At 38.5% G+C, this 13827-nt stretch overlaps 1 protein-coding gene across 1 annotated transcript in view; it reads left to right on the top strand.

The window, feature by feature from the left end:
* Window positions 1–13827, top strand: part of LOC116719629 (zeta-sarcoglycan) — a 350021-nt gene that overhangs the window by 313848 nt on the left and 22346 nt on the right. Inside the window, exon 7 of the mRNA XM_032562196.1 lies at window positions 4726–4849. Coding sequence (XP_032418087.1) covers window positions 4726–4849 — 124 coding nt within the window. The remainder of the gene's footprint in view (window positions 1–4725; window positions 4850–13827) is intronic.

Genomic DNA, 13827 nt, shown 5'->3' with positions numbered 1-13827 from the left:
ACTTTCAGATTTCAGACCATTTCCCCTAAATATTATTGTACATCCACTTAAATGACTTTGCATGCTCAGCTTTAGCGAGTCTGCTGAACATTGAGGTTAAACTAGTTTACCTTGGCATACGTATGGATGTATGGATCTTCTACAACCACACGTATGCAGCTGACTCATAAAAAAAAAAAAAAAAATCAATTCAGTTGTTGCTTTGTTAAATTTGATCCCAGAATACATTCATCAACTTTTGCACTTCCGTGTCCAATGCCATGCAGCTGAATCAGTATCATGAAGATTAAGACAATAAATTGCATTTCACTCTCAAATCCACTGAACTTAATATGCTGCAACCAATTTATGTCCATAGACATGAGACTAAGTGGAGCCTCATCATTCTTCAAAGAGCACTGAACGACACCACAACCTCGCCAGACTTCACTAAACCTCGTCCATATAGAAATAGTATTTTGGTGTGCCACATTAAAATGTTAATTTCAGTGGTCAGTGTGAATTATTGTGTTCATATTGCTGAGATCTCGTGACCCTGAAAGGATGGACACTGTGGAGGCAACATTAGCATTTTAGCTTCTACTAAGCAGAGAGCACAATCTAATGCTAGCTAGCACCAACAGTCTAGCTAATGCTAGCTGAACTAAGAAATTGTTCATAAAGTCAAAAGGGAATATTTAACAGTGTGAAGACAAAATACTTGAAAGTCATGTAGGGTTCTTTTGTCCTGAAATTGAGGTCATTTTAATGTTCTATGTACAGAATATTTATTTTGCTCCATGTATCCTTCTGTTGGTCATTTTTTCCAGTAGAAAGCAAGTGGCCAAAATAAATACTCAGCCACACTGTGTATACAGTAAAAAAAAAAAAGTCTTTATTTTAAATGACAAAATCAGAAAAAACACCTAATTGTCGCAAATACACTTGATCTACATCAAGGTAGTTGCTGATTAAGCAAACTAATTTCACCAATCGGATAAGTCTCCAATCTTTTTTTATGTTTTTGATGTTTTTTGACAATGAAATTCAATCCAGCATGAACTGCTTCATATTTGATCCAGGAAAGGTTATATGTTCTTGTGTATCTTGGGTTCTTCTGGGTGTGCATCTCTGCTGGGGCCATCAAAGTTAATTCCTAACTTGGTATTAAGAAACGTTGTGGGTGAAATGTTAGAAGTTTGTGAGCGAAAGCTTTGAGGGTGGCTGAGAGAGTGACGGGTATAAAGTATTAAAGTGTGTTTGTATGGTTGTTCACGAGCATATACACTGTTTTCTGAACACTCTGTGATTCTCTGTTGTCAAACTGACGTTTTTCTAATTAATGCTGGTAACCACAACATTAATTCACCCTCCACCTCTGTCTTGTGATTTGTCTCTCATTCAAAACCAGCACTGCCTTTTGTTGTGTTTTCCTACTTTCCTTCCTTTTTGTTTTATTTCTTAACCTCTGACATGTCCAGTTTTTTTTTTACAGATCAGTAAGTCAGAGCCAGTGTGAAGTGTCTTCTTCGAAACACTTATTATATCACTTGGATGCTCAGCACTGCACAGTGGCAAACCGTCCATCACATTATGTCTGCCTCACTGCTCCTCCACTCCACAGTCTGAGTCTGACATTAACATGGACTCGTAATAAGTGGAAGATGCTGGTGTTGCATAGAGAAATTAGGAATTATTAAATAAATAGTCTTTAATAAAAAACAAATATGCAGCTAAAGCAAAATAGCACGTGATACCTACCGTAATTATATTATTTAGCCAAGAGTGATAAGTATTTTATTAGCAAAATAAGATGTATTAGAAATATAATAAACTGAAAAGATTGGACCAAAGAAGATCCTATTTTCTCTTCGGGAAGACGAGCAAAAGCAGAGATGGAATGGCTTAGTTCCCTTGAAAGTGCTCTGCTTCGAGCAGTTTTCTAAATCAAGTGCCACTGTTAGCGACTTGCTCCACTTCAGTGTGTTGTCATCCAATCAGGGAAATGTCTAATGTCCGCCGAGGTTGCATTTAAAGATAATAAAGTTAACTAAGATGTCTGCGCTAAAACTTTTCAAGAAAAACATAAATTTCCTCCCCCAATAAGGCGTCTTTTTTTAATGTAAAACCATGACGGTGTGATGTCTGATAACAGATGGAGCAATTATGAGATACAGCTATAATATTAATGTTAATTGTATTTTTTATTTTTTTTTTTTACTTGTAATTCCCCAGTTATTCAGGCTGGAATCCTGAGTTGAGCAATTACATTTAAAGCACCGGTTAGGAGCATGTAGTGAAGGACATTAGAAGAGGAAGTTGTCTGCTCATTTTGAGCCAAGTTGCCTTTGGTTCAAGCTACCAGTGTTTGTTTATGTAAGGTTTCTTTTTTCTTTTTTTTTTTTTGGGCAACATCCCAAATGCATGGCATAAGTTCAGCTGATAAATCCACTGGATTAAATGATTTGTCCCTTCTCAATAGGGACTGAGAAACCAACTTGCTAAAGTGCCCTTCATCAAGCTGTGCCTGGAAAAGTGCCCTTACGCATTGTATTATTTGATCATTGTTGTGAGTGTTTGGTTTAATCTGTTATAACTCCCACTTCATAAACCGTAATTCTTCCAGCTTTGCTAAAAGGGCTCTTTATTTAATTTCATTTCCTATCATGCCCTTGAGTGAAGCACAAGCGCTTATCTAACTCCACCAAGCTGTTTAATCAACTCATTTTGTTTTTCCCACTTTGAGTCGCAGACTGAGCGACTGACCCTTTTCGCTTCAAGGGCAATGATATCAGCCGTGACCAAAGCACTTTAAAGCTGTAAATTGTAACAATTCTTTTCATTTATGGATGCACATTTTCAAGAGAAAAATGATTTGTGGTTGCTAGAAAGAGAACAAAAAAAAAAAGACTCCAGACAAAAATAGATGTGTCCATCTATCCAAAAATAATTAAAAGGTAAGGCAAGACTTCGTTGTCTCCAATGGTTAATTTGATTTACAGATGGTAGTCTGGTCAGGTACTAAACATAAAAGATAAATTTCAGGCTAAAATGATTAATACCTTTGAGGGATTTGGGTTCAAAGCAATCTTTTGCTTTGATCAAAATGTTGGGAAAATTAATGTTGTGGATTGGTCACCACTTTTAAGTCTGATGCCCTCGCTTTAGTTGGAGCTAAAGGTCAGGATGATGGCAAGGAGGCGTTCCAACCTCAAAGACTTGCAGCTCATCAAAGATAAACTGTAAACAGAAACCTGTTGGAAACAGGCAAAAAACTGCTTAGTCATTATAAGGAGGATTTCATTGCTGTCATGCCAATAAATGTTTTACACTGTTGATTGAGTGAGGTATAGATACAATTTGATGCAATGTTTTTGTCTTATTGAAATTTAAAGAAAAACAAAATTTTGTTTTCAGAATTTAACTTTTTTTTGCATTTTTCTAAATGATCTTTTGTGAACTATTAACTGTACCTGTTCTGTTTTGCATGTTGTAAGACAATTGTTTGTAAATCCATGTGCCCGTTAAGGACATGGACATTTTACCTGATCTTTCCTCACCACATCACAAACTCATTTTGGGGAGCGACCAATTATTTGTTCTGAATGGTGCAGCCACACATGCTTTTTGTTGTAAGAAAACAAAATCATAAGAGGAGAATGTGAAGTCAATGGTGGTGGAAATTACAAGTGTAATACGGGGAGTTTTATTTTCCAGCAGGACGTCTGTCATCTGCCCACACTACCACAGCTACCGAAAGCTGGTTCAATGACTGTAGTGTTCCTGTTCGTGATTGGCCAGCAAACTGCTCTGACCTGAACCCCAAAGAAAAATCTATTGGCTGTTGTCAAGAGGAAGATGAGAGACTCCAAATCCAACAAGGCAGATGACCTGAAGACGGCTACCAGAGCAACCTGGACTTCCAATACAGCTTTGCAGGCTGATCTCACCACATTGATGCAATAGTTGATGCAAAAGGAGGTTCAACCAAATATTGAGTGTGTAGAAATTTAGTTTCCAGGCGCCTGATATTTGTGCGTACAACATCTGTTTTGGTTGATTTAGTGTGATATTCTAACTTTGAGACACTGAATTTTGGGTTTACCTTAGTCTTTTAAGTTGCAAAAAGTAAAAAGCTTGAACTTTTTTACTTTGTGTACTTTCTGTAAATTGACCGTTTCACTTTCTGGAATGACTGGCAGGGAATATTGCACTTTTACACAACATCCTTTTCTTAGATGTACTGGTCCACCGGTATAGTTGGTGTGTTGGTATGTTAGTCCAAACTGAACTAAATTTAATATAAAATCTGTAGCAAGACTTTTCAAATATCATCTCTTTTTTTTTGCCCAGTCTGGCTGATCTAGTGCTTTCTCTAAAGAAACAATTTTGAAAACTGTCATTTATTCATCTTCCTTAAATTTGACCCTCGAACACAAATTTCTGTTGGTCTAGCACATGTTTGTGTTTATGGCAGTCATGTAAGAAAATTACAAAAAAAGTTAAAAGTGACTATAAATATGTTTTTAAAAGACATGGTGTAGAACTGCTATGTTCATAAATCACCAGTTCTAAAGCATCTTTGCTTTCCAAGGAGAAAAGAAGTGTGTGTTTGTGCAAACTTGTGTAATTATTCTACAGTGCCAACAGAAAGCTTTCTATCATTGTCACTGCAATTATGTGCGGCGTCAATGAAGGGTCTTTCTGCTTCTGCTGTGACTAAAATCTGTTTGTTGATTTTTACAGACTAGAGTCCCCAACTCGGACCTTGACGCTAGAGGCTCCCAGGGGGGTAGAGGTCAGTGCTGGAGTGGGCGACTTCACGGCTTCCTGTAGGAAAGACCTCCTCTTGCAATCCTCAGACGGAGAGGTCAGTTTGTGTTTACATTTGTTTTGGATGTATGCAGGGCGGATGAAGTCTTCTGCAATAAAACTATACAGCTCACAACAACAGTGTCGGAAGTTGAAAATGTAGGAAAATATAAAAATGTTTGTGCTACCGTGTGTGTGGGCAGTAGACTGTGTTGCACTCTATTGTAGCGGGCCAGCTTCATTAAAGTACCTTATTAAGCTAATGAGCATTATCAATCCAAGTGACCTTGTCCTCCTTTCCTCCCCTCCTCCTCTCATCACTGCTTTCTTGCTCTCTTCAATTTGGGAGAAGTGACTTCATTAAAGTTGGTTTGATGAGGTTCCCTGTCAGTTGCTGCTGCTGCTGCTGTGCGTGTGTGTTTGTGTGTGTGTCATTGTTAGCCTGTTATCTCACTGTCAAGCTCGTCGCATAGCAGCCTGCCACTTTTTGTGAGCGCCAAAGCAGACTTTGCCATTATCCCTATGCGTGCTCATAAGTGTGTGAGTGTATGTGTGTGTCAGCCTGCCATATTGCTTGTCCACTGGAGCATAGTGTGTCATTAACTTAGTAATTAACAGAAGAATGACCCCCCCCTCGAGTTGCACGCACTGTCATTGTCAGTCACACACAAACTTTTCTTTTTTTTTTTTACAGCCAGCACACACGCAAATACTTATACACACACTGATGCAGTAGCGGAAAACACTCAAGTCTTCATCCATCCATCCGGGAGGCTTTTCAAAGCCAGTCGTCAGATATAATATGAGTAGACTCAAGACTTCCACATGTTAAATGTCAAAGAAACCTGCCTTTACTGCAGAGTTTACAAAGGGTTTCCTTCATATACTGTGCATTTGTAGAGTGTCTGACCACATAAAGAGTCTATACTCTGTACAGACTATCAACATACAAGGTATGCCAACCCATTCTCACTCCCAACTCGTCATATATTGACGCATCGGACGGTCCGTCCTCGTCACATATTGACGCGCAGGGTACCCCTTTCACATCAATATGTGACGCGAGGGGTTTTACCCTATGCCTTACCGTAATTTTTGCCCTAAACCTAACCAAATCGTCGGGTCTTGAAGGTTCGGCAGCGGTTGCGAGAACCCTTCGCGTCAATAATCCACGTAAAAGACGTGACCTTCCCAAATCATCAACATGTGACGCTGAAGGACCCTGCCCAAGTCACGATTGACACGAAGGGGGTACCCTTCGTGTCAATATGCGACGCATGGTCAGAATCGTCCCAACTTGTCAATATATGACGAGTCGGGAATGAGAATATGTTGGGTATGCAGTGACAACTCTTTATTTTTCCTTTTTAAAAAAAAATATATATATATTACAATTTTGCAATGAAATAAAAAAAGCAATTAAAAGCACACATGCATAATTTTGTACAGGATTAATCATAAAAATAAAAAAAACATCATCTTCCTTCCTACCGTCTTTTCCCCCAATGGTAACATCCAATTGTTGGGGACATGACCCGTGTGATGTGAAAAAAGTGTTTTCGTTGTTTTTCTTATTACCTCACCTGTGTCATTTCCACAAACTGTGTAAAGCATCTACATCTAATGCAAGTTCTTCCCCCTCCCCCATCAGCTGCTTTGTGTTACCTTAAAAAGGTTTAGATTGACAAATGTAAACTTGAGTCCAAAGTTACTTCTGACTAGAAATCATATAGTGCATTACTATCCAATCATCCATACCTGCTTGTATCTGGAAGGTTGCCCATCACCCTCACCTGCTGTTAGTTCTGCATCATATTTCTTCTGCTGCTGCGCTAGAAAACCCACCACTAATACTTAAAATGTGACAGTATATAATTGCCCTGGTGAGTTTTCTTTAGTCTTCTCTAATTTATTTCAGGATGGAAAAAGTTTTAAAGCATTCTTATCTACATTTATAGTTTTGCTACAACCCTGCTATTAAAAGAAACCCCGTGTAAAGATGGATTCAGACTACTTTATAGGCTATGGTGTCCCCGGGGTTTTTAACTTTTGTAGCATTTTGAAATGTGTACCGTAAAAACTGCACAGGTTCTAAAGCAGAAAACATGTTCAAAAACTTATTTACCTCTGCACATTTCTCTCCCTGCTGAATTATCTTTGCTTTTGTCATCTCCAGCACCTTTTTTTCCCCTCCAACTTTCCAAATTCTCTAACCCGACTCATTTTTGTCTCTCTCTTCTCTTCTTGGAGTCTATAACATTCCTTTCTGCGTGATTTTGTCAACCTCTCTTTCTCATCCACTCCATCTGAGCCTCTCAGGCCTTCATCTTTCCAAGAGTAATCTAATTAACTTTCCATTGCCAGGGTTATACATCACTAGAGCTCTCACTTCACAAGGAAGAACGGAGGTTTATATATATAATTTTTTATTCTCTTTCTGCTTTGTCTCATTGGCATTTGTTCGACCGTCGTCTCTTTCGATTTTTGATGTTTTTCCATGTCGTTTATGCATAAATCGCTGGCTCCCCACTGATGAGGAACAGTAGCATCAAGCACAGCGCAACAAGGGGCGACGGTGTGGGCCTGCGACGAGGCTTGAGATCATGAAAGGCGTGAGAAAATTAAGCATTTATAGTGCTCTGCTTCTCAACCCCTGCTCCCTCTTCTACAGCGCTCTTCAGCCAGACACACATACAAAAAGAAGCCTGTGATCACCCCGGCACAGCTTCATAAATGCCAGGGAAGGCTTATCAGCATGGGTAAATGTATTCACAAAAGGCTCCTATTACCCCACATAAAGAGAGAAAAAAATGATCAAAATTTGAAAATATCCTGGCCATTGGTATGCAGCTTGTGTGTGCTTTTATAAGAAAAAATAAGTCTAGAGTGTGGTAGAAAAACCATTTGCATTCACTTGATTTCATTATCTTGTTCTTCTGTTGTGTAATAAAAAAACAGGTACTGAAAATGTGCAGAGAAATCACCTGTTGCCCAGAACTGGACAGCCTTACCCATGGCTAGCTTGTTAGCTAGACGCCGATGGTCAGCTAGCCTTTTAGTGAACATTGCGTAATCAGGTTGGAGTAGACTACACTCATTTGAGCGGATGTTGCTGCTGAATGACAATTACCGTATTTTCCGCACTATAAGGCGAACCTAAAAACCTTCAATTTTCTCAAAAGCCGACAGTGCGCCATATAATCCGGTGCGCCTTATATGTGGACCAATATTGAGCCACAACAGGTCTCGCAACTACGGTAAGCAGATGCCGACTTCATTTTCCCTGTAGAAGAAGAAACGGGGAAAAGCAGACGCCGACTTCATTTTCCCCGTAGAAGAAGAAACGGGGGAAAGCAGCCGCTGATGCAGCCAGCGGTGCACGCTGGGTTTTGTGTAAAGACTCCAAAATGGCTCCTATTAAGAGACACGCTTATGACGCAGAGCTTAAGCTCAAGGCGATCAGTCACGCAGTAGAACACGGGAATAGAGCAGCAGCGAGAGAATTTAACATGAACGAATCAATGGTGCGGAAGTGGAGGAAGCAACAGCTGTTTATTCATTTTGGGAATGAACGGAGTTTTCAGAACGCTGGTTTTAATCTATTAATAAAATTTGACTGACCTATCTGACTATTTTGTTGACATTCCCTTTAGCGCAGCTCCATCTAATGGATGCATAACGTAACCCCAGCCTCTACTGTAGCGTCTATTCTATGTGCCTTATAATGCGGTGCGCCTTATAATGTGGTGCGCTTTATAGTGCGGAAAATACGGTACACAAAATTGGCCATTTTCAGTACCAGTCATGTTTATCTGGAGTCAGAAAAATCACAGATGTAAAATTTGTAAAGGATTTGAAAGGTTTTGAGGGAGCAGGTGAGAACAAGACTTTCAATTGATAACAGAATTAAAAGTCTTTTTAATAAGATTTTTTTAATTCTTTTAAACTATCTGCTTGTCTTTTTGAACACATTAGGATGATGGACCTTTTGGAAATTTCACAGTTAAGGTTTACGTTCTCCGGAGAAAACAGGCTACAATTTTAGTAACGCTAGCTCTCCTATTCAGTTATATTCTGTTAGACAACTGTCATATATGCCACATGAAAAGAGATACATATTGTTTTTTTCTCACCGTTTGAAGCTAAATCAGACCAAACTTTTGTTCTGAGTTAGTGTAGGATTATGGATATTATTTCCATTTGCCAGAACAAGAAGATCTTTAGAATTTTTTGTAGCTTTCTTCAAAGATGCCTAATTTTCATTTTGGATCAAGCTATGCAACTTCATGAGCATTTTAAAATGCTCATGAAGTTGCTGTTACTTTTTTTTTTTTTTTTTTCCACCTTACATATATTCCCAAGCTCATAACTCTAATATCACATTCTAGGCTAGAAGTTGTTTTATAATGTTTCAGTCTTTGCAATTTTCTGTTTATGGATCTTAATACAGCATCTATAGACAAATCTTCACCTAGTTCAGAATGCTGCAGTAATCATACCAATAACATTTGGTCAATTCTGCCACAGGCCTTGTTCTACCAGTCAGTTACACGATTCAGTATAAAGTTATGAAAATTAGATATGGAGCCATGCTTGGTCTGGTACTGGACTCTGTGTGTCTCTGACCTTGTCCCTGAGTTCAGCTGATCAGAGAACACCAGGATTCATTGGCACCTTGTGCTCTTTAAAGATAAAAACAGGCTCATACTGAGCAGATCTGATAGATGTGCCAAGGTCTAGAGACTCATTGAGGTTGTTACACTGCCGACAGAATGACCAGTTTGGCAGTGGGTCAGAAACTGTTTGGGGAAGCAATTTTTTGGGGGGAGGGCTAGAAAGCCTCCCTGGGCAAAAGAAAGGGGTAGCCTGACTGCTGTCATTACATACCTGGATGAGATCCTCAGACCCATTAGGCCTTTTTGCTCTGGGCCAGGGCCCTCCAGCGCCAAGGAGATGTGTTGCACTGCATGAGGCAAATGATGCTCACCCCAGATACGGACTGGTTGGCCTTCTGTTATGGAGGCCTCAGACACACGTGTGCAATTACCATGCTGTCTAATCAGCTACCGTATTTTTCGGACTATAAGGTGCACCTAAGACGCAGTATCAGTGAACGGATCTATTTCCATATATAAGACGCACCGGATTATAAGGGGCATGAAGAGAAACAAAATACGGTAGTCAGATAGGTCAGACTTTATTCAAATCATTAACAATAACTGTCAATATTACACAAAAAAGTAAACAAAAAAGTTCAATCATTCATTTTCTACGAATCCATCAAATTCCTTGTCTTCGGTGTCGGAATTTAACAGTTGGGCGATAGCGGCATCAAGCAAGCCCGGATCCCTCTCGTCATCATCCGATTCAGTCTCATTGTCTTCATTGAGGATTGAAGCACCGTACGTATCAGGAAAAGTGGTTCGCCCCAAAACAAGTCTGTCTAGACAGCATAGAAAGCTGACTCCACGAGGTTTCTGACCAGCAGCGGTTATGCTGCAACAATCAAGGGGAGTGGCTTCGTTGCTTACCAGAGTTGTAATAAAACATACGGTACATTGTTTATACATAAGGCGCACCGGAATATAAGGCGCATTGCCGATTTTTTTGCAAATATAGGGATTTTATGTGCGCCTTATAGTCCGAAAAATACGGTACTCAATATGCAACACCTGCTCACTGACAGATTTAGACAGGTATTTATAGCAATAAAACATATACTATATATATATATATAAAAAAAAAAAAAAATTCCCTTCTCACCCACCGCGGGTGGTTCTTATCCTCTGAGCTCGGGTCCTCTACCAGAGGCCTGGGAGCTTGAGGGTTCTGCGCAGTATCTTGGCTGTGCCAAGGACTGCACATTTCTGGACTGAGATGTCTGATGTTGTTCCTGGGATCTGTTGTAGCCATTGGTCCAGTTTGGGGGTGACTGCCCCGAGGGCCCCGATGACCACAGGCACCACTGTGGTCTTCACCTTCCAGGCCCTCTCCAGTTCCTCCCTGAGGCCCTGGTATTTCTCTCTCTCTATATATATATATATATATATATATATATATATATATATATATATATATGTGAGAATATATAAATGTGTTTATAGAAACAGTCCTGGATCTTTGAGTTCAGCTCATGACAAAACGGGAGGAAAAACAAAAGTGTTGCATTCTGTATTTTTGTTCAGTGTATGTATTCTAGTGCAGGTCATCATCATCATCAGTTATTGGTCTCTGAGTTTGAAAATATACTGTGGTCATTTAAAAAGATGATTACACTGAGAAAAGCAATAATAAAGTAACAATATGAGAAAAACAATCATTAAAGAAAAGAAGAAGTAACTTTAATTGCAGGGCGTAGAGGCAGAAAAATACTGTCTACCATCTAATAGTGAAATATAGATGGGTCAATAGTATACCACTTTACATACAAGGGCAGAAATTAGATCTCTACACTTGAAATTTAGAGATTTATGACATCATCATTTAAACTGTTGCCTGTTTAAAATGGCTCATTTAGGAAATAAGTGTTAATCTTTTGCTTAGAAACCCCCATCTGTTATGTAGGTGAAGCATTTAAATCTTTATAATTTTTTTGGGCATGAATGTGGTTTGTGACGTATTTCTACATAGTTTAATTTGGGGGTTCTACTGCTTACTGTAATAAATTATAGGAAATAGCTTGTCACATACAATGTGCAAAATTTGGTCGTTTTCATGAAGCCACCTCTAGAAAATTAGTGACGTTTTCAGGAAGCAAACAGGTGACTAATCAGCTAACATCTCACTAACAGGAGAAAAAACAAAGTGAGACTGAAGTCCACATGAAATACATGACAGTGATACTTGGCATGATTCAAATTTTTCTCAAGTTGTGCCTTTCATTTCTTTTTAGCTTTGGTTTGAAGTTTGAAAATCTGTTCAAACGAAAACAACAAAACAAAAACATTAAGTCATAAGAGAACATCAAACACAGGAAAACCTCAACTCATAAAACTCACGCCTCATGCAGAATATTAAGCATTCCCTTTTGTTCATTTTTTTAAAATAATGGACAAAAGGTTCATACTAGGCTTTTTTTTGGTTGACTAGATGAAAGGCTTGGCATCATCAAATATAAAATGTTCACAAATGCACATGTACTCTAGTTCTCTTTTGTTAGTCTTCATTAAAGGTTTATATAGAAAAAAAAATTAGGACAGTGAAATCAAGGTTTTAGTTTATCACTGAATAGAAATTGAAAAAGATAAATGCTCCACTGACTTAAAATACACATACTGTACATCTTCCACGTTATGGTCTAAAGTGGATGGATTGATTATAAGCATGTTTGAGAATTCTGCATAGACTTAGTATGGTTGTTTATTAAAAAAAAAATTAGATACTCTTTCCACTTCAACCTTTTTCAAATATTTTCACTTCACAATCACAAGTTTTAATTCATAGGAGTCTTTGTGAGTGTATATATATATATATATATATATATATATATATATATACAGTATATAACCTGCCCAAGCCGAGGAAAAGCTCCCCCGCAGCATGATTCTGCTACCACCATGTTTGGCAACCAAACACATTCTCTTAATCTCATTGATCAGATTAATTTATTTGAAACGTAATCGTTGTGTTTTAATATGTCCATTAATACGAGTCATATCTTTATAGATTTTTTATTTTTATTCATCCAACTTTCTTAAAATGAACTTAAAAAAGTACATTTTAGTGTTTTGAAGAGTGTTTGGGTGGGTTTATATTTTGTTGAAAAAAAACTAATGCTTCCACAAGTAATCTCTTGACATAACGAAAAGCAAAATAAAATCTGCCATGCTTGCAAAAGACAGATGTAAAAAGATGAATGACCAGAAAGGGCTGGGCATTCATCATATCAATTATAATTTACCGTGAGCCTTTTGTTTGTTTCATAAGAATTTGAAGATAAATTCATATCAATGTTTAAAATCTCCCAGAACTGTCCATATTGCTGGAATTTGAAATTATATTGAAATGTGGTTACTTTGTGAAGTCTAGTGATACAAATCACACTTCTTTGTGTTACTGGTGTTCTCAAGAAGCATATTACAAATGGTATGTTTTTTAATCGCCAACTTCTGCGTTTGTAGTAATGTGATTGTTGTGCCATGCAGACACAGTCATACAGTTACCTAAAAAAGAAGTAATATCATATCATAGCACCACAAAATATTATGATGAAACCTTAAGTCCGTATCGCTACGACCAATAACGTCCACAGATTTCTTTTTGAGCAATATAGTATTTGGATGCAGCACCAGATGCTGTATTGCTACATACACAAAGCAATAAACAAACACGTTTGTACAGACTGCAAAGGTTTATATTTCTGAGTTCAGACCACATCTGTTTAAAAGAAGAAGCAATAATAACACCCAGACCGTTTCCTCCCCTAAAAAAGGAAAAAGAAAAAAAAAGCCACACACCTTATCGAAATAGCATTCTTTTCATCTATTCTCATTCTCGACCGCTGACGCCGTCACATAAACGGAGGAGAGCGGATGAAGGCTGGATAGAAGGAGGATCAGATTAGTGGGAGGTGGAGAAGGATGGGAGAAAATAGATGTTTCTGTCGATTTTGCAGGAGAAAATAAAGGCACGCAGGACAGCAAAGCTTAAAGCCAAATCAATGTTGTCAGCAGCTGGCACTTAAGAAGGGACCATTAAAGTTTAAAAAGTTTGGAAAGCAGCAGTGGAATTAGGGCCAAATGGGTTAGAGGTAGGCTAGCGCTGGCTTCCATTAAAATCAAAGCCAACCAGAGCTGACAGATCCTCTCAGGCTTTCTTTTTTTCATTATTCTCTCTCTCTCTCCATTTCTCTCTCTCTCTGCGTCTCCAATCATATTTTTTTTTCTACAGTCACCTACTCTCTGGGTGCCCTCCATTCATGTAATTTTTGGCTTGTTCCCATCTCCTCCATGACCCAGAAATTGCTCTCACTTTAGCATCATGGAGGATGTTTCCATTCCTTAAATGTATTGCAGATGGCAGGAGTGGCGAGTAAGT

Source organism: Xiphophorus hellerii, chromosome 5 (assembly GCF_003331165.1).
Source record: "Xiphophorus hellerii strain 12219 chromosome 5, Xiphophorus_hellerii-4.1, whole genome shotgun sequence".
NCBI lineage: Eukaryota > Metazoa > Chordata > Actinopteri > Cyprinodontiformes > Poeciliidae > Xiphophorus > Xiphophorus hellerii.
The sequence above is the reverse complement of the archived record's forward strand: the minus strand, read 5'-3'. Positions and strand labels throughout refer to the sequence as shown.